General features: G+C 37.9%; 1 protein-coding gene and 1 non-coding gene across 17 annotated transcripts in view; one reads left to right on the forward strand and one right to left on the reverse strand.

Annotated features, from left to right (window-relative positions):
- Strbp (spermatid perinuclear RNA binding protein) overlaps positions 1–22,255 on the forward strand; it is a 184,496-nt gene that overhangs the window by 58,122 nt on the left and 104,119 nt on the right. For 15 of the 16 annotated variants that reach the window (XR_015439755.1, XR_015439756.1, XR_015439757.1 and 12 more), the window contains exons 2-4: positions 12,226–12,397; positions 16,266–16,486; positions 21,954–22,119. Coding sequence is in view for 12 of the 16 variants with exons in the window: in XM_087182802.1 (XP_087038928.1) it covers positions 12,395–12,397; positions 16,266–16,486; positions 21,954–22,119 (390 nt within the window). In the remaining 4 variants the exon portion in view is untranslated. Of the gene's footprint in view, positions 1–12,225; positions 12,398–16,265; positions 16,487–18,259; positions 18,822–21,953; positions 22,120–22,255 lie in introns of those variants that run through there. The other variant, XM_087182809.1, reaches the window with a different exon arrangement.
- On the reverse strand, positions 7,591–7,697 carry LOC147826088 (U6 spliceosomal RNA). Its single transcript, XR_015439908.1, has one exon. It is a non-coding gene; the product is annotated as a U6 spliceosomal RNA (small nuclear RNA).

A 22,255-nucleotide genomic window follows, 5' to 3' on the forward strand; every position in this document is an offset into this window, starting at 1 on the left:
TTTAAAGGAATAGATGGCAAGTTGTGCTTCTAAAGATCATTGTGCAAAATTAAATATATACCTACTCTTTGATTTGCTTGTGGAGACAGCTTTGTGAATTGGAAAAGATGCTGGAGACCCAGTTCCAGGCATGGCAGTGCCAGTACCTCACTGTTTGTGATTGTAGACAAAACATTGAATATCTTTGTATATCAGTGCTTTCATATTGTAAAAGAAATTTATGCCATCTGTTCTGTTTTCACTACTTTTCTAGACTGTTGTGAGTATTGAATGTGAGTGCTGTATGGGAAAATATTTTGAGAGATTTGAGTTTCTTGCTTGTTCCAGTCACTGTTCTAGGTGGACAAAACAGAGTACAAAAGGTGCACTTTATGAGGAGTTGCTGCAGGAGGAGTTGGCTTCTTTTGTAGGGTGATCAGAGAAGGGTTCACAAGAAAATGACATCTTAGCAGATAACTGCAAAAGTGAGGGAAGGAGTTACGTGGAGATTAGGGGCAAACTAGCAGATGTAGAGGCCTCCAGGTGGGAACCTTAGCAGGGATACAAGTGTGAATAGAGCACAGGGAGTGAGCACAGTGAGTAGGAGACAATGAGGCAAGGAAGTTTGTAGGGATCAGATTATTAGGGCTTTATAACTTGAATTATTATAACGTATTTACTCAGAGTCAGGAAGGTGTTGGAAGGTAGTGGAGGAATGACATGGCCTAATTTAGATTTTAGAAGAAGCACTCTGGATTCTACTTCTGAGAATAAGCTAGATAGTGGAACATGACAGCTAGTCTAATCCAGTTAAATGATAGTAGCTCTGACCAGGGTGGTAATAGTGCTCAGATTCTAAATAGAGTTAGCAGGTAAAGATGACAGGATTTGATAATGGATCAGATATGAGGTATCAGTGGAAGAGAGGAGTCATGGATGACTTATGTTTTTGGCACAAGCATTTGGATGGATAAAGTTAGTTGCCTTGAGAGAGGAAGATTGGGGGGAACAATGGGGGTGTGTGCATGGAGTTAAGGAGATGTTACATTTAAGATGTTTGTTAGACATCCTGGTGTATATGTTGATTTGCGTCTGGAACTCAGGTTCCAGAATTTGGGGAGTCCTCAGTGGACAGAAGGTGTTCAAAGCCTCAAGTCTGGATCGGCTTGCCAGGGGATAGTGTGTGCTAGTAAAGAGCTGTCAGTCTGGGGACTGAGTCCTGAGACACTTCAGCACTTAACTATTGTACAGATAAGAAGGAAAAGAAGCCCACTGTGATCATGTGTGCCTGTGACCCCAGCACTTGTGAGGCTGAGGCAGGAGGATTGGAAATTCAAGGCCAGCATGGGCTACATTAGAAAACTCCCCCCAAAAAGAAAGAAAGAAAAAGAAAAGAGACAATGGGAAAATTGATGGAGTAGGAAGAGAATAAAGAGAGTGGTGTTTTGGATGGGAGCCAAGAGAAGTAAAGTGTCACCTGTTGCTGAGAGGTCGGCTAAGGGAGAGATTGAGAATCACTCATAGGATTAAATAGGAAATCCTAGGGAACCTGGATAAGAGCTGTTTCAGTGGAGTGTTTGGGTGAGAGGCCGATTGAGGTGGACCACTGGCAATAACGATTATGAAAAAGACTACTTAGTATAATTGTGTTTATATATTTTCCATATTAGCCACATTAAACTGTCCAAGATTACTGATGTGATGTAGCCAAGAGCATTGGATTTAACCATGGCCAAGATTTTGCCAGGAGAGGATAACAAAAGAAATTGCTGGGGGCTGGGGATTTAGCTCAGTGGTTCTGCTGCCTATCTCGAAAGCGCAAGGACCTGAGTTTAATCCCCCGTACCAAAAAAAAAAAAAGAAATTGCTGGTATGGGTGATAAATGATGGATTATGTAATTTCAGTTGGATAAGAACAGAAGTGAAGACTTGAGAAAGGTGAGGGGCTGTGGAAAATGGTAGCCTGAGTGGATTATAGCCCCTTGTTATCTAAAATAAGCAGATAAGAACATTTTGAAAGAAAGGAATATAAGGAATGGAGAGGCCAAAAGTTTAGAAGGGGCCATCTGTATGGTCATTAAAATTCTAATATTTATGCAGAGGGTAGGGTATGTGTCAGTAAGCTACATACTAATATCCTAAAGGAATGGGAGAAGGTTTGGAGGACTAACATGTTCATGATGGGGTGTAATTTGTATGTCTCACTGCCAGGTAGCTTGAACCACCAGTGGTACATGCATGACTATCCCATGGGTTTGCTTTTTATTGATTTTATTAGTAAAAAGACCGATAAAAATGATTAGATCCATATGTACCACCAGTGGTTCAAGCCAGCAGGAACATGTTATTTCAGGATGGGTGAGGGGCCAGGAATTTAGCTCAGTGATGCCGCTGCCTGCCTCGCAAGTGCAAGGTCCCGAGTTCGATCCTCAGGACCAAAAAAAAAAAAGATGGGTGAAATAAGTCAAATAAATAATGGGATTTGTGTTTATGGAAGAAGGGACGGAAATTCCCTTAAGTCACTGTGGCTGCCACGAAATTGAGTGGGAAGAGATAGTGGCCTTTCAGATGGAACCTCTTAAGATTCTGTGGTTATGGAACTCTCTAAGGAAAGGTAAACCTAGGATTGGATTCAGATTTTATTGAGACTCCTGAGTGCAGGGCATTGTACCTAGTGTTGCACCTAGGAGCTATGGAGATAAAGGTATAAGTTATTTCATAAGAAGCTTATGATAAAAATAAAAATGAGTGATAGAAATTTCATTAAGGAAGCTGAAAAAGTGCTGGGTGGCTTGAAGGAGGAAGAAATTAAACTCAGGTATTAAGTAAAGCTTAATTGAAGAGAGATGGGCATTTGACAGAACAGTGACAGATTGTGGCAGAAAAAGGTTGCAATCCAGGTAAAAGAATAATTTACTTTAGAACCTAGTGGTAGCACACTGTACAAGGTGTTCTGGGGAAAGAGTTTTTATTCCTGTGTTGGCTGGAACTATAGTAATGAGAGCAGTGACTGGGAATTACATTAACATCCTATTGTAAAGGACCTTGGTTGGATGTCACACTGAATACCTGAGTGGAATACCAGTTATTTAGTTAGTAAATAGCTGTAAGGTTTTGAAGAGGAGCCTGATGTTCTCAAGATTAAGTTTTCCTCAACTATGGGCTAAAGTGGCAATAGAATAGTGTAGGAGATGAGAAATTCCTCTAAATGGTAGAACTATACAATAGTATACAAGACTTATACAAGACTTTCAAATATGGTTCCTTGAATCCTTAAACATTCATAGTTGTGAAATGAAGACTGAAACTCAGATTTCCACACTTTGTTTTCCCTCCTATTTCTTTTTTTTTTTTTTGGTACTGGGGATCGAACTCAGGACCTTCCACTTGCGAGGCAGGTGGTGGAACCACTGAGCTAAATCCCTGGCCCTTCCCTCCTATTTCTTAGGCCAGTCCTCTTCTCTGACTATAGTTGTATCTCTTCTTTGTTTTCCCATTCATTGGTGTATCTGTTTGCCTGTATGCTGAAAATTATACATTTATATCCTAATCCAGACTGCAAACTCAGTATGTCCAAAACTGAATTTCTGGTTTTACTCCCTATATTAGTCAGTTTTCCTGTTGCTGGACAAAATATCCAGCACTCTCAATGTAAAGGCCGAGAGGTTTAATTGGCCCACAGTCATGGAAGTTTTAGTACATGATCAGCTGGTTCCAAGGCAGGAACATTACAGCAGAAAGCCATGGCAGAGCAACTTGCTTAGTTCATGGCAGCTTAAAATCACAGCCAGGATAACAGTGCCAGAGAGGATGGAGTGAGAGACTACATACAAGGTCACACATCCATGACCCACGCAGCATACCCAGAAGCGTGCTCCACCAGTGCCTTGGATGGGTCTTAAGCCAATCAAGTTGATATAATCAAGCTTAACCATCACATCCTATCCCCTGTCAACTTCATACCCAAACATACCTCTTTAAACCATACTTAATCCCCAAAATAAATACAGGTAATAATTTCACCCAATATAATACAACTGTCTTGCATTCAACCAAAAACTCAATAATCCCTTCTCCAAAGTCTCAACAGTTCCAGCAATTTTCACAAGTCCAAGACTTTTCTGAGACTCAAGACAAACTCTTAGCTGTGAACCTTTGTAAAAATTTTTTAAAAGTTACATAATCCCGGGGTAGAGTGGCACAGGTTAAACATGCCCATTCCCAAAGACAAGAAAAGAAAATAATTGGACCAATTGGTAGAAAAGAATTGGACCAAAGCAAGATGGAAACCTAGCAGGGCAAATATGTAGCTGTGAACCTCTATTTTTTTTTTTTTTTTAAGTTACCTAGTGCTAGGTCAGGGATTTAGCTCAGTGATGTCGCTGCCTGCCTTGAAAGTGCAAGGTCCTGAGTTCAATCCCCGGTTAAAAAGAAAAAAAAAGTTACCTAATCCTAGGGTACAATGGCACAGGGTAAACATGCCTATTCCCAAAGAGAAGAATAGGAGAGTAGAAAAGAATTTGACCAAAGCAAGATGGAAATCCAGCAGGGCAAACAGTCCTATACCTCTGTATCTGGCATCTGGGACATATAGTAGTAAAATGTGAATTCCAAGGGGCTTGGGTAGCACTACCCCTATGGCCTTGCAAGTAGTGGCTCATTCCAACTCATGGCCTACAGCTTTCCTCTGCAGATATTTGGGGAACGTGGCATCTGGGGTCTTCATTGTACCACTGGCTTTGTTCTCACAGCTTCATACACTGCCCTCTCAGGAGCTCCTTTTTTTTTTTTTGTACCGGGGATCGAGCTCTGGTCCTTCCACTTTTGAGGCAGGCGCCGGAACCACTGAGCTAAATCCCTGGCCCAGGAGCTCCTTATTTTGAGACAAGTTTTTCCTAAGTTGCCTAGTCTAGCCTTGAGTTTAATGATTCTCCTGCTTCAGCCTCCCAAGTGGTGGGGTTTATAGGCAAGTGCTGGTCTCTGGGGCTGCACTGCATGTTTGTGTTAAAGTTTTTAAATAGTTGAAAAAATAAAGCATTGTGTTTTATGTTATGGAAAAATTATATGAAATTGAAATTTTAGTGACCATAAGTAAAATTTTATTGAAATACACAGCCACATTCATTGATACCCAGACACTATGGCTACATTTATTCTACAGAGGCACCGAGTTGAGTAGTAGAGGCCGTGTGGTCTGGCAGGCAGGCTATAAGTTTATTATCTGGTCCTTTAAGGTGTCGGTCCGTCTGCCCCCCCCCCCCCCCGCCACTTTTTTTTTTAACTGAGAATTGAACTTAGGATTTTGCGCTTGCCAGGTAGGCATGACGCCTCCTGGCCCAACTCTCTGGTCCTTTAAAGAAAATGTTTGCCATACTCTGCCCTGTATGATATGGCCTTGTCCCCAGCTCACTCCATTCTAGCCAATTTGGGCACCTTAATCAGGCCTGCTCTTAGGGCTGCTATGTTTGCTTATTCCCCTGCCAGCCCATCCTGTCAAGTCTGCTCTCAGGGGCCACCATGGCCATTGGGTTTCAGGAATTGCCTGTGTGTGCTCAGGCTGTCACCCACTTACTCTCTTTTCTAAGCACTTACACCTTCTCACATATTGTTTCATTTACTTATTTTTGTATTCTTTTTTTTTTTAAGTTGTTTTCCCTCTTCTTGAGTTCAACCACAATGGCAGGGATTTTTTTTCCTTTTTAAAAAATAAAATTATTAGCATATACTAATTTGCACAAATCAATGAGTTTGGCTGTGACATTTTCATACGGGCATATGTCATGCTTGGAAATTATACTCATCCTCCCTTTCACCCTGTCATGTTTTTCTTTCTCTTCCCTCTTCTCCTGGCTCCCCTCCCTTAATATAATAATTGGGTCAGGGATTTTTGGCTCTTTTGCCCTCTGATGTATCCTTAGTGTTCAGGATAGTGCATGGGATATTATAGGTGTTCAGTAAATAGTTGTTGAAATATATTGAATTGTTGCTTCTCTCGCCAGGTGAATCGTCTTACTGGCTGAATGTTAGCCTGTAAAGTGTTCATTAGGTAACATGCACCTAGGGATTGGGAAGGGCTCGTGACTGTTTAGTTCAGTGAGAAGATAGGTTATTCCCTGTTTGATTGGCTACTTGGTAAGGTCTTTTTCACTTTGCTCACTAGAAGTAAATAGAAAGCATTCTGGTTCAGCTTAGCTGGCTTGTACAGTGTATATTAGGTTAGGATTATAGCCAGCCAGTGTGTCATCCCGTTCACATTGTTAATTCAGAAGGAATCTTCTGGGCTCTGCCTAGTGTTGGAAAGTTTCCAACTACATGAGGAGATAAAGCTTTTGCATCATTGTAGGATTTAGGGGGTTGATAAGGATGGTAGTTGAAATTTTGGACTAGGTAAGTATTTTTGTATTGGCTATTGTGATGTAATTTATGCGTTTTTGGGTTTTGTGTTACTTCTTATGCCTCTTTTGTGTAAAAAAATGAGGGAAACTTCCAGAGGAAAATACTGAAATTAGTATTTTTTTCATATTAGTATTTCCCAGGAACTTAATACCACTGTGTAGAGAAAGTTTTATTCGAAGAGATTTGAGAGTTACTGAGTCTATATGCATTTGCTCCATTTTACTTTCCAGTGTTCTGAATTGATTGATTTTGTAACTTCTGTACTATCAAGTACAGAATTAACAAGTAAATATGTATTTACTTAAGCATCTCCCAGAATTTACCTTAAACTGAATACTAGTGAGGTGCCTTTCTCTAATTTTATTTTCCCCATCTTTAATATAGTAGACATGAGATTATTCTATTACAATGGAAAAGTAGAACCTGGTCTTTTTATTTTTACATAGATTATTTTGAAGAGATGGTCTATAGCAGTATTAACAAAATTTTAAATTTTCTGTTACTATTTTGAGAGTAAATTTGCTGAATTCCATGTTAAAGTGTTTACAAGACATTCTTTGGAATTTTTTTATTTTTTAATTTTCTTTTATTCTTTGGAATTTTTAAAGAAAGTATTTTTAATGTTTTCTCCTTACTACATTTCAGAAAAACACCTTAATGTTATCAGACTTTTATAATTAGAATGTAGAATACATTCATACATTAAAAAATCTTGCTTTGTAGCCTGGATAGCTTGCTATCTAAAGCTTTCTGGCCTTAAGGAGTCAGTTAAAAAAGTAATACACCACCGCCACCAAAAGCACAAGTCATGACAAAAAATTGATAAGTTGGAATTCTTTTTTTTTTTCTTTCTTGTATCCCAAAACCTTACATCCTGTAACGTATTATTAGATCACACAATTATTTTTAAAAAATAGACTTACTTTTTGGAGTACTATTACTTTCACATCAAAGGACAAAGAAAGTACAATGTGTTTTCAGGGACTCCGTTCCCCCATACCTGCTCAGCCTCCCCATTCCCTCTATTGTCCACATTTACATTTTCATAGCTTTTTTTTTTTTTTGCATAAATTCTTTTATTGGTACATTTTAGGTATACACCATGTTTACATTTATCATTGGGTGCTTGTACCTGTACATGATGTATCTTGGTTCTTAATTTTTCCCCATTACCTATGCGCCCTTCCCCCCCTCCATCCTTCCCTATTTTCATAGAGAAATATGGAACGCTTCACGAATTTGCGTGTCATCCTTGCGCAGGGGCCATGCTAATCTTCTCTGTATGGTTCCAATTTTAGTATATGTGCTGCTGAAGCAAGCGCTAAGTTGGAATTCTTTAAAAACTTAAAAGGATAAAAAGATAATGGCAGATGCAGGCAAAAATCTTTACAAAACATATATCTGATAAAGGATTGGTATCCATAATAGATGAAGAATTCTTAATACTAAACAGTGTGAAAACAGCCCCTTTAAAAAATAGGTAAAGATCCGAGCAGACACTTTATGAAAGAAGAGACATAAATGGCAAGCAGGCATACGGCAAGATGCTCAACATGCATGCCATTAAGAGTATTTCAAATTAAGACAGCAGCACTACACCTCTATTAGAATGGACAAAATCCAGAATACTGGCAACACCAAATGATGGCAAGGATGTGGAGTAACAGAAACTCTCTCATTCCTTACTGGTGGGAATGCAGAATGGTACAGCCACTTAAGACATTTTAGCAGTTTCTTACAAAAATATGCATACTCTTATGTATGATTCAACAGTCACACTCCCTAAGAGCTGAAAATTTATGTCCACACAAAAAACTCCCAGATGTGGTGGCGCACACCTGTAATCCTAGCACTTGGGAGGCTGAGGCAGAAGATCACTGTGAGTTGGAAGCCAGCCTGGGCTATACAAGGCCAGCCTGAACTACATAGCAAGACCCTCTCACCAAACCAGAGCAAACCACGCTACATCATACCACACCACACCACAGACTTTAGTGGTAGATGCATACATACTATTTGTAAAACCCATAGAATGTACATGAATAGTAAACCCTATGTAAACTATGAATGTTAATTAATAATAGGGGGAACTATGGTGAGAAAGAGTATGTGGGAATTTCTCCGCTTTCCACTGCTTATCTGTAAACCTAAAACTGCTAAAAATATAAATTTATAGAAAAAAATGCCCAATAGAAAACAAGATACATAATGCATACACATACATTCACATAAATATATTCCACCTGTTGCATAAAGCTAATTTTACTAAGTATAGCCAATTACTACATTTCTAAGCTCAGGTTTTTTTTTGTTGCTGGGGAACCGAGGATCAAACTCAGGACCTTGTGCTTGCCAGGCAGGCATTGGCGCCACTGAGCTAAACCTCTGGCCCTAAGCTCAGTTTTTTTTTTTTTTTTCAGAGAAATGTATGTATAGCTGTTACTTTAAAAATGTTTTTTATATGACACTAGGAAATCAGAGGTTTTTTTTTTTTTTTTGAAAGCATTAAGTGTACACTATTTGTTAGATATTATTAGATATTTTTGTGTAACTCATTTGATTTAGTTTGAAATAAAGCCTAGTCATCCCATTGCAGTGATGAGGAAACTCAGGCTTAGAGAAGCCGCAAAGCTGCCACTTGAATTGACTTATCTTCAAAGTGTGTGTTACATGGTCCTGATAATTCCTGTAGATTTGTCTTTTGAAATAAAAATAACTAAAGTTTGTTCCTTAATGTAAATGTAAATGCCTTTTAGACAATATTAAAAGATTATCTAGATTTGACTTGGCTGTACTGTTTACTTTCTTTGTGATTTAATTAGGTTGTATTATCTTTATGCTTTAGTTTCTTTATGTGTTAAATGGAGACAGTAATTGAGATTGTTGTGAGCATTAAATGAGTGATTGTATGAAATCATTTAGAACAGTGTCTGGTACAAAGTCTTGAGTTCCGTAAGTGTTATTTATTAATTAGTAATGGAATATTTTCACATCTTATAAATAAAAGACATGAACCAAGGAAATGAAGTGACTTTCTGAGTCTTATAGCTATTAAATGGCAAAGTTGGTTTTAAAAAAAAAATTCAAGGTTAGAGTTTTATTCACCAAATTTTTTTTTTTTCAGAGCAGGTCTTGCCATGTAGTTCAGGCTGGCCTTGAACTTGTGATCCTCCTACCTCAGCCTCTCGAGTGCTGGAATTACAGGCATGTGTGACCACATCCAGCACTTGATCATTTTTTAAAAAAGGGAAACAACAAAAAAAACTCTTTAAAAAAACTTGAAAAATAACTTTAAAAAAACTCTTTAAAAACTGTTTAGCAGTTTCCCATCTGCTTGGAGCATTTCAAGTAGTGTGTTTTTTCCCCCCATCAGCTTAATATAGTGGGGAAAAAGCATTGGCTTAGAACAGTGGTGGTGAACCTGTGGCATGTGTGCTGCAGTAGGTACGCATAGACCTCTGTTGGCATGTGAGCCAAGTGTATGAGTTGTTTTTTCTAAACTAAAACCTCAGGATTCAGGTTTAATTGCAGTATTGGCACTTCGCGATAAATAAGTGGGTTTGAGGTTGCAGTTTGGGCACTTGGTCTCTAAAAGGTTTACCGTCACTGGCCTAGGATATAGATTCTAGACATTCTAGATGTTTTGTCCCTGGTTGGCCGTGTGACCTTAATATCTGACTCTGTTTCATTTATAATCTGAGGGTGGGTTTGGGTCAGATGATTTTTAAGTTCATTTTTTTTTAAAGTTCATGTTATAGCTCCCATAGAATGTGATTCTGAGCTACTGGGCCTTCTATTGTGGATTATTGCACTATGCTGACATACTGTGATGTTCACAGAGGTTCTTGAAGTATGCACAGGGTGGCCATTCTCTGTGCTGAATGACTATGGTGATCTTGATTTCTCCACCACATCAGATTTTCTTAGCATTGTTTTCACCTTTTCTGGTTTCAGTCTGCTTTTTCAAATGGCTGGATTATTGTATTGGCTTCCCCCTTTTATAAAGTTTGTAGACTTTCAGTTTCAATTGACCACAAAGAAATGTTGGTTTTGTTTTGTTTTTGTTTTTGTTTTGTTGCCAACTAGATTTCACAGCTATTTACTGAATGAATATCTAAAAATGAAATAGGGCTGGGAATGGGAGATGTCGAAGACTTTATAAAGTTGTGTGTATGTGTGTGTGTGCACAGTACTAGGGATTGAACCCAGGGCTTTGTGCATGGTAGACAAGTGCTCTATTACTGAGCTACGTCCCCAACCCTTTTTTATTGTATTTTGAGACAGATTCTCATTAAGTTGCCCAGGTTGGGATAAATTTGTGATCTTCCTGCTTTAGCCTGCCAAATAGCTGGGATTATAGGCATGTGTCACAGCACCTGGCTGTTTAGTATAGACTTATATGGAAGGTATAATTTTAGTGACAAAAGTGTTTTTCAGGTATCTCTTACCATGGGGGCTTATGGTTTAGTTTTTATCTTGGTTATACAGAAGCATCCTATAAATTGTAGCACTTTTTTTTTTGGTACTGGGGATTGAACTTGGGTCCTTGTGCTTGTAACACAGACCATTTTTAAAGAACCTATACGGTTAAACATATGTAGGTGTGTGTGTGTGTGTGTGTGTGTACGTACATGTATGTACTTAAATCAGGCAGGTGCTACACCACTGAGTTACATCTTCGGCCCTGTGTACTTAAATCAAACTTCACTAGCATATTTCAGGAGGATTTTTCTAAGCCACAGTTAGAGGAGTTGGTTATAGGACATAGATAGTTTGTGTAAGGTCATAGTTGAGTGCCATTTGACTACAGTTATGGGTCTTTTTCTCATTTGAAATATCGAGGAGTGTTAAATATAACATAACTTTTCCAGTCCTAAAATCCAAAAAGAAATTTCTTAAGGGAATAACTGTAATATTAAGAAACTGTTACTATTAATAGTCTTTAAGGGAATTGCTTTATTTAAAGAAAAAATATTTAGACAAAGAGCAGGCTTTTTTCTTTGTGAATTTGCATGGTATGCAGCATGTAAGTTACTTCCTCTGATATCTGTGTCAGTAAAGAGTGTTGTTTTGATATCTGTCCTTGTTTGTTTATACAGGTTGGCTTACAGCTTGAGGATTTCATTAGTACTCAGAAGTTACTTTTACCTTCTCTAGAATGTAATACAGTCTCATAAAGGTGTGACTAAAGATGGTAGCAGAATGATGATTATGGCTTCTGAGCAGAAATAAGCTGTGGGATTTTGGTGAGGGACGTACAGGGGTAATGAATTCAGAGTCTAGTGAGATTCTAGGATTCTGGCCTAGGGTGTGTAGAGGCAAGAGGATATTGGGTCTTTTGGGAATTAGGGGGCAGAGCCAATAAAGCATTTTGAATTTTAGGCCTAAAAATAATCAAAAGGGCAAACATTATGCCAACATATACTGTCTAATGGAAAAGCATCATGAGAGAGCCAATGGTATCGTATTTTGAGGTGACTTATCTATGGAATTTTCGCATAGGTCTGGCTTCATACCAATTTCTCATTGAAAGTCTGATGGTTAGTTGCATCATTGTTGCCACCAGGAGCAGTATCGCTCTTTTAGGTGGTGTTCCTTGAGTGCAAGTCAGCTAGCTGCCCGGGCCTTGTGGCTGTGGAAAGGGTTGGTTTTTGGGCCATATTATATCTTGTAGGTTCTTGGGCCCAGGTCTTCAAAGGATGTTAACTTTTTGTTTGAAATTAAACAATTTTCCTCCATATACTTTGTTTCTTTTAAATCAGTGACAAGTTTATAGGCTCCGCACTCAGATATGAAACTCATTGTAATTTTTAAGCATTTTGAAAAGTTAGTTTTCCCCTTCTCTTACAGGTGTATTCCAGAGAAAAGTCTTCAAACATCTTTGCTGTATTTGATGCTGAGAGACTGTCAGGGGACTCAGGCTTATGAGGAGGTACTGTCACACAAAACAGTGTCTAGTGAAGGCGACAAGAAAGAGAGGAAAAGATCGGAAAAAGAAGCTAAAATACTATAGAAAACCATGGTAGGTTACTCCTTACATTTTCTTAATTTCTTACCTACAAACGATTCTAGTAATTTAAAACTAGAAGCATTAACATTGAAGGTGTGGGAAAAACAATGGTATTAAGTTTTGGCTGTGCTGTATCAGATAAAGATGTCACTCTACTATTTAAGCAAAGCAAATGAGTTCAGATTTATTACTGAGTCCTTTAAGCCCCAAGATGGAGCCGCATGAGCCTGCAGGCCATAAATTATTGAATACAAGGAGGGAATGCTCATAAATAATGTTTTCTAATAAAACTGGTCTTAGCAAACCAGTACGCATAGCTGGGTGGCCTTGAACTTGAAATTACGTTTTATTTAGTATTCTACCTCAATGAAGTTCAGTTTTTTCCCCATGGAAATTAAAAATCCTGAACCAGTCTTTTAATTGGTCATATGAATGGTTCAGGAGTTTGTAAAATATATATTTAACCCAAAAAGTTACCCTTTCACATGTTTTTAAAATAACAGGGTAAAGGTTGTATTCATGGGCTGCTGAGCTAAATATCAAGGCAAGCTTGTGATTGGATGAGTGTTCAGACTTGGATTTCTGATGTTACATGAGGTCCTGTCTTCAGTTTTGAATTGCTAAAATGTGCTGATTTTTTCTCCTTAGTATTTTGCATCTGGATGATATTGTTTATGTTTTTCCTAAGTATAATGAGAAAGGATTTTAAAAAGACATCATGAGTGGGGGAAAAAGCACAAAATATTCATTTGTCAATGTGTTTGGAATACATTCTTTAGTAAATCTGATGGTGTATCTTTTAAATGCTACTTGCTTTTAAAAATATTTGTGCCCAAAATCACATGTTAACTTGCTCTTTATAGAGAAAGAATCTTAACGTCTTAGATCTGAGTGGTGGGAAAAAAGAGTGTTAACTTGGGGGTTTTCCCTGTCATTTTAGTTTTATGGTGAAATGTGAAAAAAACACATTGTGACTTGTGTTGCCTCCCATGTGAAGTATTTGCCCTTTTGGCTTTTTTTGTTTTTTATTTTTGGAGACAGGGTCTTGCTATGTAGTTGAGCCTGGCCTTGAACCCACTTTGTAGCCCAGGCTGACCTCAAACTCATGGCAACTCTCCTGCCTCAGCCTCCCAAGGTGGCTTTTTTCTTGTAGTCTTAATAGCTGTATCATTGTATGCATATTGTCATAGTTGGTAGAATTTCTTTTCCCATTTATTCTTTCACAATTTAGCCTAGATTGTCTGGTGATTCTATTTTTAATTTCTTTAATTGGAAAATGGTCACATTTTCCATTTCCCCTCTTGCTTGTTTCCTAGCTCTGACATTTGAGTGAGAGTTCTTCTGATTTGATTTTTTAATACTTGAAAAAAATCTGTTTGGAGCTTATTTGTGTAAGTAAGCCCCCCGCTCCCTCATTTTGGGGATAGACCATTGTGTTAGTTCTTCCTTTCACCATTATTTCATCATGCTTATTCTGTCATGGCTCAGTAGACTTTTGGTTTTTTGTTGTTCTTTTTTTTTTGGTACCAGAGATCGAACTCAGGACTTGGTGCTTGTGTGGCAGGCGCCAGAACCACTGAGCTAAATCCCTGGCCCTAAGCTAAATCCCTGGCCAGATTTTTGGTTTTAACCTTGGAGTTTTTTCTTTTTCTTAACATTTTTTTGTTTTTTTGAGGCAGAGTTTTATTACATAGTTCAGGCTAGCCTTGAAGTCTGTCTCTATGTGGCCCACAAACTTGGGCCACATAGAGACAAACTTGTGTCTTCAAACTTGTGGTGATTGTCCTGCCTCAGCCTGCCAAGTGCTGGGATTACAGGTGTGCACACCACCAAACCTCGCCTCTTTTATTTTTCTCTTAAAACTCATTGGCAGTCTGAGTTAATTGTGAGACATCACGTTTGGTTTTTTAAAAATTGTAATTTTTTATTAGTACATGTTTGTAGTACATGATGATTATATTCCTTGTGGGGAGTTGCTTGCCTATACATGGCATACCTTAATTCCTTTTTCATCCCCTTCCATTCCCTTCCCCTTTCCTCTCAAATGTTTGTGTAATGCAGTAATATGTAATTTTGTTTAGATGGAACTCATGATATGTTTTGTTTTCTTGTTATTTGTTCTGGGGTAGTAAGTATATCTAGTGAAACAATTAAAAAGGTTCTTTGTTGAAAAAGGCTCCATTTGGAAAACTGGTCTGGATGTCAAGCAAGAAAGAAATCTAGACAGTTGGTTTTTATTGAGAAAAAAGAAAGCTATATGATCGATACTAGTCCTGAATTTATATGATGGTTGAGATTTTTAAAGGATTACTACCTTTTCAGTTATAGTTTGCTTAACTTTTTAGCAGACAGTGACACTGTAGTGTCAGTTGTTTAATTTCCAAATTACTATGATTTTTCAATATTGATAATCAAACAAGAGGCAGGACTAAATAATTGTGAACGTTTTATTTTGTGGTGAAGACTTGAAAACAAAATATTTATCATCTGTCAGTACAGAATTGCAGGTAAATACAGACACTATCACCACCCCTTAATGGAATACTTTGGGCTTATGGAAAACATATTGAGTTACCCTTTTGCAGTTTGGTATACTGATAACAAGTATCTTCATGATATTTGTAAACTTGGAAATAGTAAAAAGCTTTAGAGGTGTGACTCATGAATGTGAAGGATCTGCTCTGTTTAATTTTGTGAAATTCACTCTATTTCTGGACATTTAGTTTTCTCCACTGATTTCTGGGCCAGCATGTCACGTTAACTATTGCTTTTTAAAAGTTTTTGATATTTCATTATAATGGTACAATTTTTTTTTTTTTTACCGGGGATCGAACTTGGGACCTTGATTCATCCATCTTTGTAGAATATTTCTTGATTCTGTCATTGAGTTTTATTTTTCCAAATGAGCTTCAAAATATTGTTGAAGTTTAAGTAAATCATATCTGAGGAGATTTTTTGTTTGTTTGTTTATACAGGGTCATGCTGTGTAGTCTAGGTTGGCCTTGAACTCACTGTGGAGCCCAGGCTGGTCTTGAATTCGTAGGTGATCCTCCTGCCTCAGCCTCCCAAGTGCTGGGATTACAGGTGTCCAGCAGTTCTGAGGAGATTTTGATTCAGAATGAAATATGTACATGTGTAAACTAGCTTGGGAACTTGTTTTGCAGTATGTGTTTTTCTCATTCTGGAATTTGGAATGTCTTGTGCTATTCTATTTGAAAAAACTAAAGCTTTGCACCAAGGGTGTAAATGTCAAATATTGAATAGTATTTCCATGTTTCCCATAGTTCACACATAACTTTCTATTGTATATTTTGAGTGGCTTTGCAATTTCAAATTTTTAAGATGTGAAAGTCTTCAGTAGTTTGAAAGGTAGTGGCTGGGTTTCATGAGTCAACATCATGCATTTCTGGAGAGTTCCTTCAAACTAGAAATATCTGATTCTTACAGATATCATGTGATATGGATGACTTTTCGCTCCCCCCCCCCACCTTTCCTTTTCTCTCCTTTCTTGGGATCAAACCCAGGACCTCACACATGCTAGGCAAGTGCTATACCACTGAGCTCTACTTCCAGCATGGAAGATCTCTTTCGAAGAAGTATTCAGAAGCATAGGTTCAGCTGAAAGACAGAGAGCATATGCACAATGCTGAATATGACCTAAGTGAACCTTAACGGAAACATAAGTGAAAGACCATTGATTTTCTGGTTTGGCAGTATTAAGATGGGTTTTAGTTCCTATTCCTGAGCAATTTTATTTTGATATCAACTGCTTTATAATGGTTTGCCAGTGCTGTGGGTTGACTTAAAATATATTTGTATGTCATCCTTGTCAGGTGTCATTTCTTTTATTGAAGTAATTGGTTCTTTTTCCTTCTGACAGAGATCTATTCGATCTTTTGCCAATGATGATCGCCATGTTATGGTGAAACATTCAACAATCTATCCATCTCCAGAGGAACTTGAAGCTGTTCAAAATATGGTGTCTACTGTTGAGTGTGCTCTTAAACATGTCTCAGATTGGCTCGATGAAACAAATAAAGGCACAAAAACAGAGGGCGAGGCAGATGTGAAGAAAGATGAGGCTGTAGAAAACTATTCCAAGTGAGTGTGGACTGGCCCTCCTGGAGCACAGAAAAGCTCAGTCCTTCGATTGAGTTTGTGATAATGTTGTTCTTTGTGTTATCTCATGTATATGACTATAACAAAGGAAGTAAATGCTATATGCAATTTTTCTAGTTAAATTTGAAAGGAATGAAAGGAGCAGTGATTAAAGCCCCAAAAAGAAAATGGACAAAAGAGAGTATACCAAGTATTTAAAATTCTTTAATGTTTGAAAGTTATGACATATCATCTTTTTTACTGTGTCAGTTTAGCCCCCTAAATTCTGAAAGTCATGATTTTGCTGGGGGTGGGGGATTTCTGGAGTAGAAAACTGGAAACATGTATTTTAAATACATTTTGACTGTATCTATCTTGTTCATTCATAAAATACAGCACAGTGTCTTGCGTATCGTAAATGTTCATTGTGTATTTGTGAAATGAAGGAAGGGCTAATAGCAGCCAGAACCTTCAACAGTTGCAGTGAAGTGTTCTAGGCATTGTCAGGATAGTTGTGATCAGTGAGATGAAACTGCAGTGGTAACTGTTACTGTCCGGAGCAGTGGCACTATAACAGGAATATGTGTATGACTGACTTTGAAAGATGAAGATCATTTGATTGATTATACCATATTAATAGGCTTAAAGATCACTTTGGCTACAACTTTTTTTTTTGGTGCCGGGGATCGAACTCAGAACCTTGGGCTTGCAAGGCAGGCAGCGGAACCACTGAGCTAAATCCCCGGACCCTGGCTACAACTTTTGTAAATGGAAGACAGAAGTTAACAGAATTTCTTTCTCCAGGTTTCAATTCTAAATCAGCATGATAAGTAGGTAAGAGTAGTGTGAAAGTACTGGAAAATTGGTTTTCTTCACCAAAATTTTTTTGTCTTCAGTTGAAAGACAGTGACAGATTTTTGCTCTAGAAGGTGATTTTTTTTTTTTTAATTTACACTCTTAATTGTTTACAGGTAGTTTATACATTGTGTCTGGCATCAGTTTGAAGGTTTTTGGAAATGACTTAATTTTTCTCCTGTATGATGGCTTAAAAAATGATTTTGGGGGCCGGGGATTTAGCTCAGTGGTTCCGCTGCCTGTCTCAAAAGCTGCCTCGAAAACAGCAAGGACCCGAATTCTATCCCTGGTACCAAAAACAAACAAATAAAAACAAACACAACAACAACAAAAAGATTTTGGCTGGGTGTGGTGGCACACACCTGTAATCCCAGCACTTGGGAGGCTGAGGCAGGAGGATTGCTGTGAGTTTGAGGCCAGCCTGAACTACATAGCAAGACCCTGTATCAAAAAACCAAAAAAATGATTTTGCCCAACTTAGAGTTCTTGTTAACTAGTCATATTATCCAGTGATTGAAGCTGTGGTATTCTTCAATGATGTCTGGCTCTCTATAGTCTGTTTCCTGTGCAAGTTAGTTAAGTATTCTAGATTTTGATTATACTTTGGTATGTTTGTCATTTTTTAAACTTTTAAAACAGTAATTGTACACGTATATAAACTATGTGTGTATGTGTAAAATTTGTTTTTACGTTTTACTTAAAATTTGTTTTTGGTACTGCGGATTGAACCTAGAGCTCTTGCAGTGAGCCATACCCTCACCTGTTTTGTGTTTTGAGACAGGATCTTGTTAAATTGCCCAGGCTGGGCTGTAATTTGTAATCTTGCTTCATCTCTGTCAAAGTGCTGAGATTATAGGCATGTGCCACCATGCCTGTAGCTTCTTTATATCATTTTTAAGTATATATTTCAGTGCTGTTCAGTACTTTTAAATATATCTTTTAATGCCTTTGTTTTTCCCTTTTCAGGCTGGTATATATTTGGACAGTGTCACATTGACTTTTGGTTAACTGGATGAAGTCACTATTTCTTCTTTGAGACAGGGTCTCACTATGTAGCCCAGGCTGGCCATGAATTCACAATGATCTTCCTGTCTCAGCCTCCAGACTGCGGGGATTACAAGTGTGTGCCATCACGCCTGGCTACAATCCTGTTCCTGAAAGACATGTCTGCCTCTGTTTTATACAAAATGAGAAGAATCATTCTGTACTTCTTGAGTTCCACCACGTGGGAAGAATTACAGACAAGTCCTCAACTTGGGACCATTCCACAAATGGAAAGACTACACAGAAACCAAGAGCCAGGCGGGCATGGTGGTGCATACCTGTGATCTCAGCACTTGGGAGGATTACAAGTGAGGCAGGAGGATTGCTATGAGTTTGAGGCCAGTCTGAACTACGTAACAAGACCCAGTCTAAAAAAGAAAAAACAAAGATAGAGTTGTGTTTCAGCTACAGACTTTTAAATCGAGCTCCTGACACACAAGTGAGTGAGAGCAAGGGTAGATTTATTAAGCACCTCCTAGTGAGTGCCAGGCACTGTTAAACAGTTATTGTCTGTACTCTCTTATTTTAATCTATTATTTTACATTTAAAAAAAAAAATGACTCAGGGCCAGGGATTTAACTCAGTGGTTCCTGCACTTGCCTTGCAGATGCAAGGTCCCGAGTTCGATCTCCGGTACCAAAAAAAAAAAAAGACCCAGAAGTCAAATCAATGGCAGGATTTCCTACAATTTGTGTTATTAGAAATATTAGAACTCTTTTTTTTTTTTTTAAGAACTCTATTCTTAATTTTAAGTAGTTCATTGTATTTGAGTTGCTTGCTTTACAATAATTGGCATATTCAGGGCTGGGGATTTACCTCAGTGGTTCTGCCGCCTACCTCGAAAGAGCAAGGTCCTGAGTTCGATCCCCAGTACCAAAAAGAAAAAAAGAGAGAGAGAATAATTGGCATATTCAGATTTAGTATTAAAGTTCAGAACTATTTAAATTAGGTTAGGACTTAATTTCTCTGCTCAATCATGCTGTCGTCTATGGGTGGGATAAGACTAAGTATACTGTAATTATGATGTAGAACTCAAAAATGGCTAATGATAGCTATCATTGTTGTCAGCTACTGTACCAAATTATTTTTCACATTATTTTATTAAAAAACTACTGATCTCTATTATTTTTTTTTGTGCCGGGGATCGAACTCGGGACCTTGCGCTTGCGAGGAAGGCACCGGAACCACTGAGCTAAATCCCCGGGCCTCTATTATTAATCTTTCTTTCTCTACCCTGTCTTATGAAATTTCTATGTCTCCATACTTGCTTATAAAAAACATTAAGTCAGAATCATTAACAAGCTTTAACTTGCAGAAGATCACTGAGTGAGAATGTGTGGTGGACCCAGGATTCATGAAGTTCAAGCCTGTCTGAATCTGGATCCAGTTGTCTTAGCATCTATGCTTCAGTTTCCTTTGAATAAATGGTGAAGAGCAGTGAGAGACAATATGCTGGTTCCAGGAATCAGAAAACTTCATTGAAGGAGAGAGTGTTTGGTATAGTGTCAGAGAATAGGTAGAGTTTTGGCACACAGTGGAAGGGAAAAATATTCAGCAGAGATTCAGATGTGAAAAAAGTATACAGAATTTTTAAAAGAAATAGTAGCTATTATTGAGTTATTAATATATGTTGGGCTTGGCAGGTTCATTACTTACATTAAATTATATTCTCAGATCCACTCTGTAAGAAAAAGATCTTTCTTTTACAAATAAAGAAGTCAAAGAAGTCAAGTATTCCTAATTTGGTCAGTGTCACACAGTAAGTGACAGCAACAGTATTTAAGCCAGGAGGCCATTCTGCCTTCTGATTACCTCCCATAATGGTAAGTGTCGAAGTGTTCAGTGGGATGCCAAGGAAATAATGGGTGGAGTGCCATCCACACACTGTCTTGGGAAGATGATTCCTGTTGTAGTACACTATATAATAGATTGAAGATAGCAGAGGTTAGTCTAAAAGGCCAACAAAGAGGGGGTTATTGAGATAATCCTCTTGAGAGGTGATAAGAACTTGAACAAACTAGTTTGAAGGCAATAGTTTGCGTGTGATTATACAGGAGGGATTTATGAAGTATTAGATTCGGACACATGAGGGGACAGAGATGTAGAGGAATGAAAAATCAAAGGTGCCTGACTACATCAAATAGTTGCATACACTTGGGTCACTTGTGTTAAAACACTTCTTTTTGTACCTGCACCACCTTTATAGTTTTTCATTGACTTAATGCTAATTGAATCCCTAAGGTGTGCCAGATACTGAATCAGTGGCCAGGAGATTTATAATTTCCTATCTAGTTTCCACTGCCACAGTTTGTTTCTTTCCCTTCTCTCATTCTCAACTCCACTGACTTGCCCAGCTGCTGATTCTTTGCTTCCTGCTGGAGTGATCTTTTTTTCCACCTAGCTAAATCAAGACTCCACTGAAGTCAAACTCTCAGATTGCCTTACTTGACCTCTCTAATTTTAACCTCTGTCCTTCCCAACTTGGAAGCAACCATAACATGTAAAAACCTGAATGTCATGGTAGAAACCAACATGGGTTTAAATCCTGGCTTTGCCATTTTACTCTATGAACGTGAGCAGTTAACTTTGCTGAGCTTCACATTCTTTATCTTCCAAATGCAGCCTGTATGTGAGATTAGGTGGCATGCAGTTTGTTCCCAGACGTTACTTTCTCTTCTCCTTTAAGCAGGATACCTAATCTGTTAATGCTTTAGTTACGTGACCATAATGTAAACGTCAGGAGCAGAAGAAGAAACTAGATCTCTTTTTAAAATGTTTCCTGTACTCAGACGCTTGCTAATGACTACTAAGCTTAATTAATATTTACACTTGTGATTAAGAGAAATTAATAAGAAGCTTTTAGAGTTAAACCAAAGATAGGTAAATATTTTTCTTTTGTTCCATTCATGATTTGAGGTTGAGTATTTGCTCTTTTAGTTATTCTTGGGTTTGGAATGCAGGTGTTGACAGGTTATCTTTGGTATATTTTTTATTTCCTCAGTGGTTTGCTTTTATCACATTTTTTATGCATTTCAGTTTTCCCCATAAAGTTTTGTAGATTCCTATAGTGATTAGCTAGGAGGGACCTTAGCTCATCCAGCCAATAGCCATTTTATGATTGTGGATATTGAGCCAGCAGGCACATCCAGGGGTAGAATTCAAGTGGTTTAGATTTCTATCCTCATATTCTTTCTCAGTATACCATGATGTCCATGTTTCTCATAAATTCTTTAATTACCAAGAAATAAGAGAAGAAAGTTTAAAAAGAATGATTTGAAAAAATGTTGAAGGGGGTACAATACTACAGTATTTTTTAGTTTCCTAAGCAATGTAGATAATAGTAAAGAATTGAAAAACCTAAAGTGTGAAACATGCTCCCTATTGATAGGAACTTTGGGGGGAGATAGGAACTTTATGAATGTTACATCTGAGACTTAATCCATAGATTTTTTTGATTTCTACATTTACCTATATTATCGATTCATATGGATATCCAGAAGTCAAGAGATGATTGCAAGTTATAGTTTGGGTAGTAGATTGTGGAAGTAATCATACAGACTTTTATTTTTAGGGACCAAGGTGGTCGGACATTGTGTGGTGTAATGAGGATTGGCCTGGTTGCAAAAGGCTTGCTGATTAAGGATGATATGGACTTGGAACTGGTTTTAATGTGCAAAGACAAACCCACAGAGACCTTGTTAAATACAGTCAAAGAAAATCTTCCTATTCAGATTCAGGTGAGTACAGCTTAACTGCACCTCTAGGAGATTTATGAAAGATGAAAATAGCGAGTGTTCTTGATGAATTTAAAAACAAGAATTGGTAATTAGGTAGGTACAAACAAAGGAATGTCACTTCTTTGGGTCAGTGACT

The sequence above is a fragment of the Heterocephalus glaber genome, unplaced genomic scaffold (genome assembly GCF_053883595.1).
Source record: "Heterocephalus glaber isolate CG9 unplaced genomic scaffold, H.glaber_assembly_v1.0 deba00001479, whole genome shotgun sequence".
Taxonomy (NCBI): Eukaryota; Metazoa; Chordata; class Mammalia; order Rodentia; family Bathyergidae; genus Heterocephalus; species Heterocephalus glaber.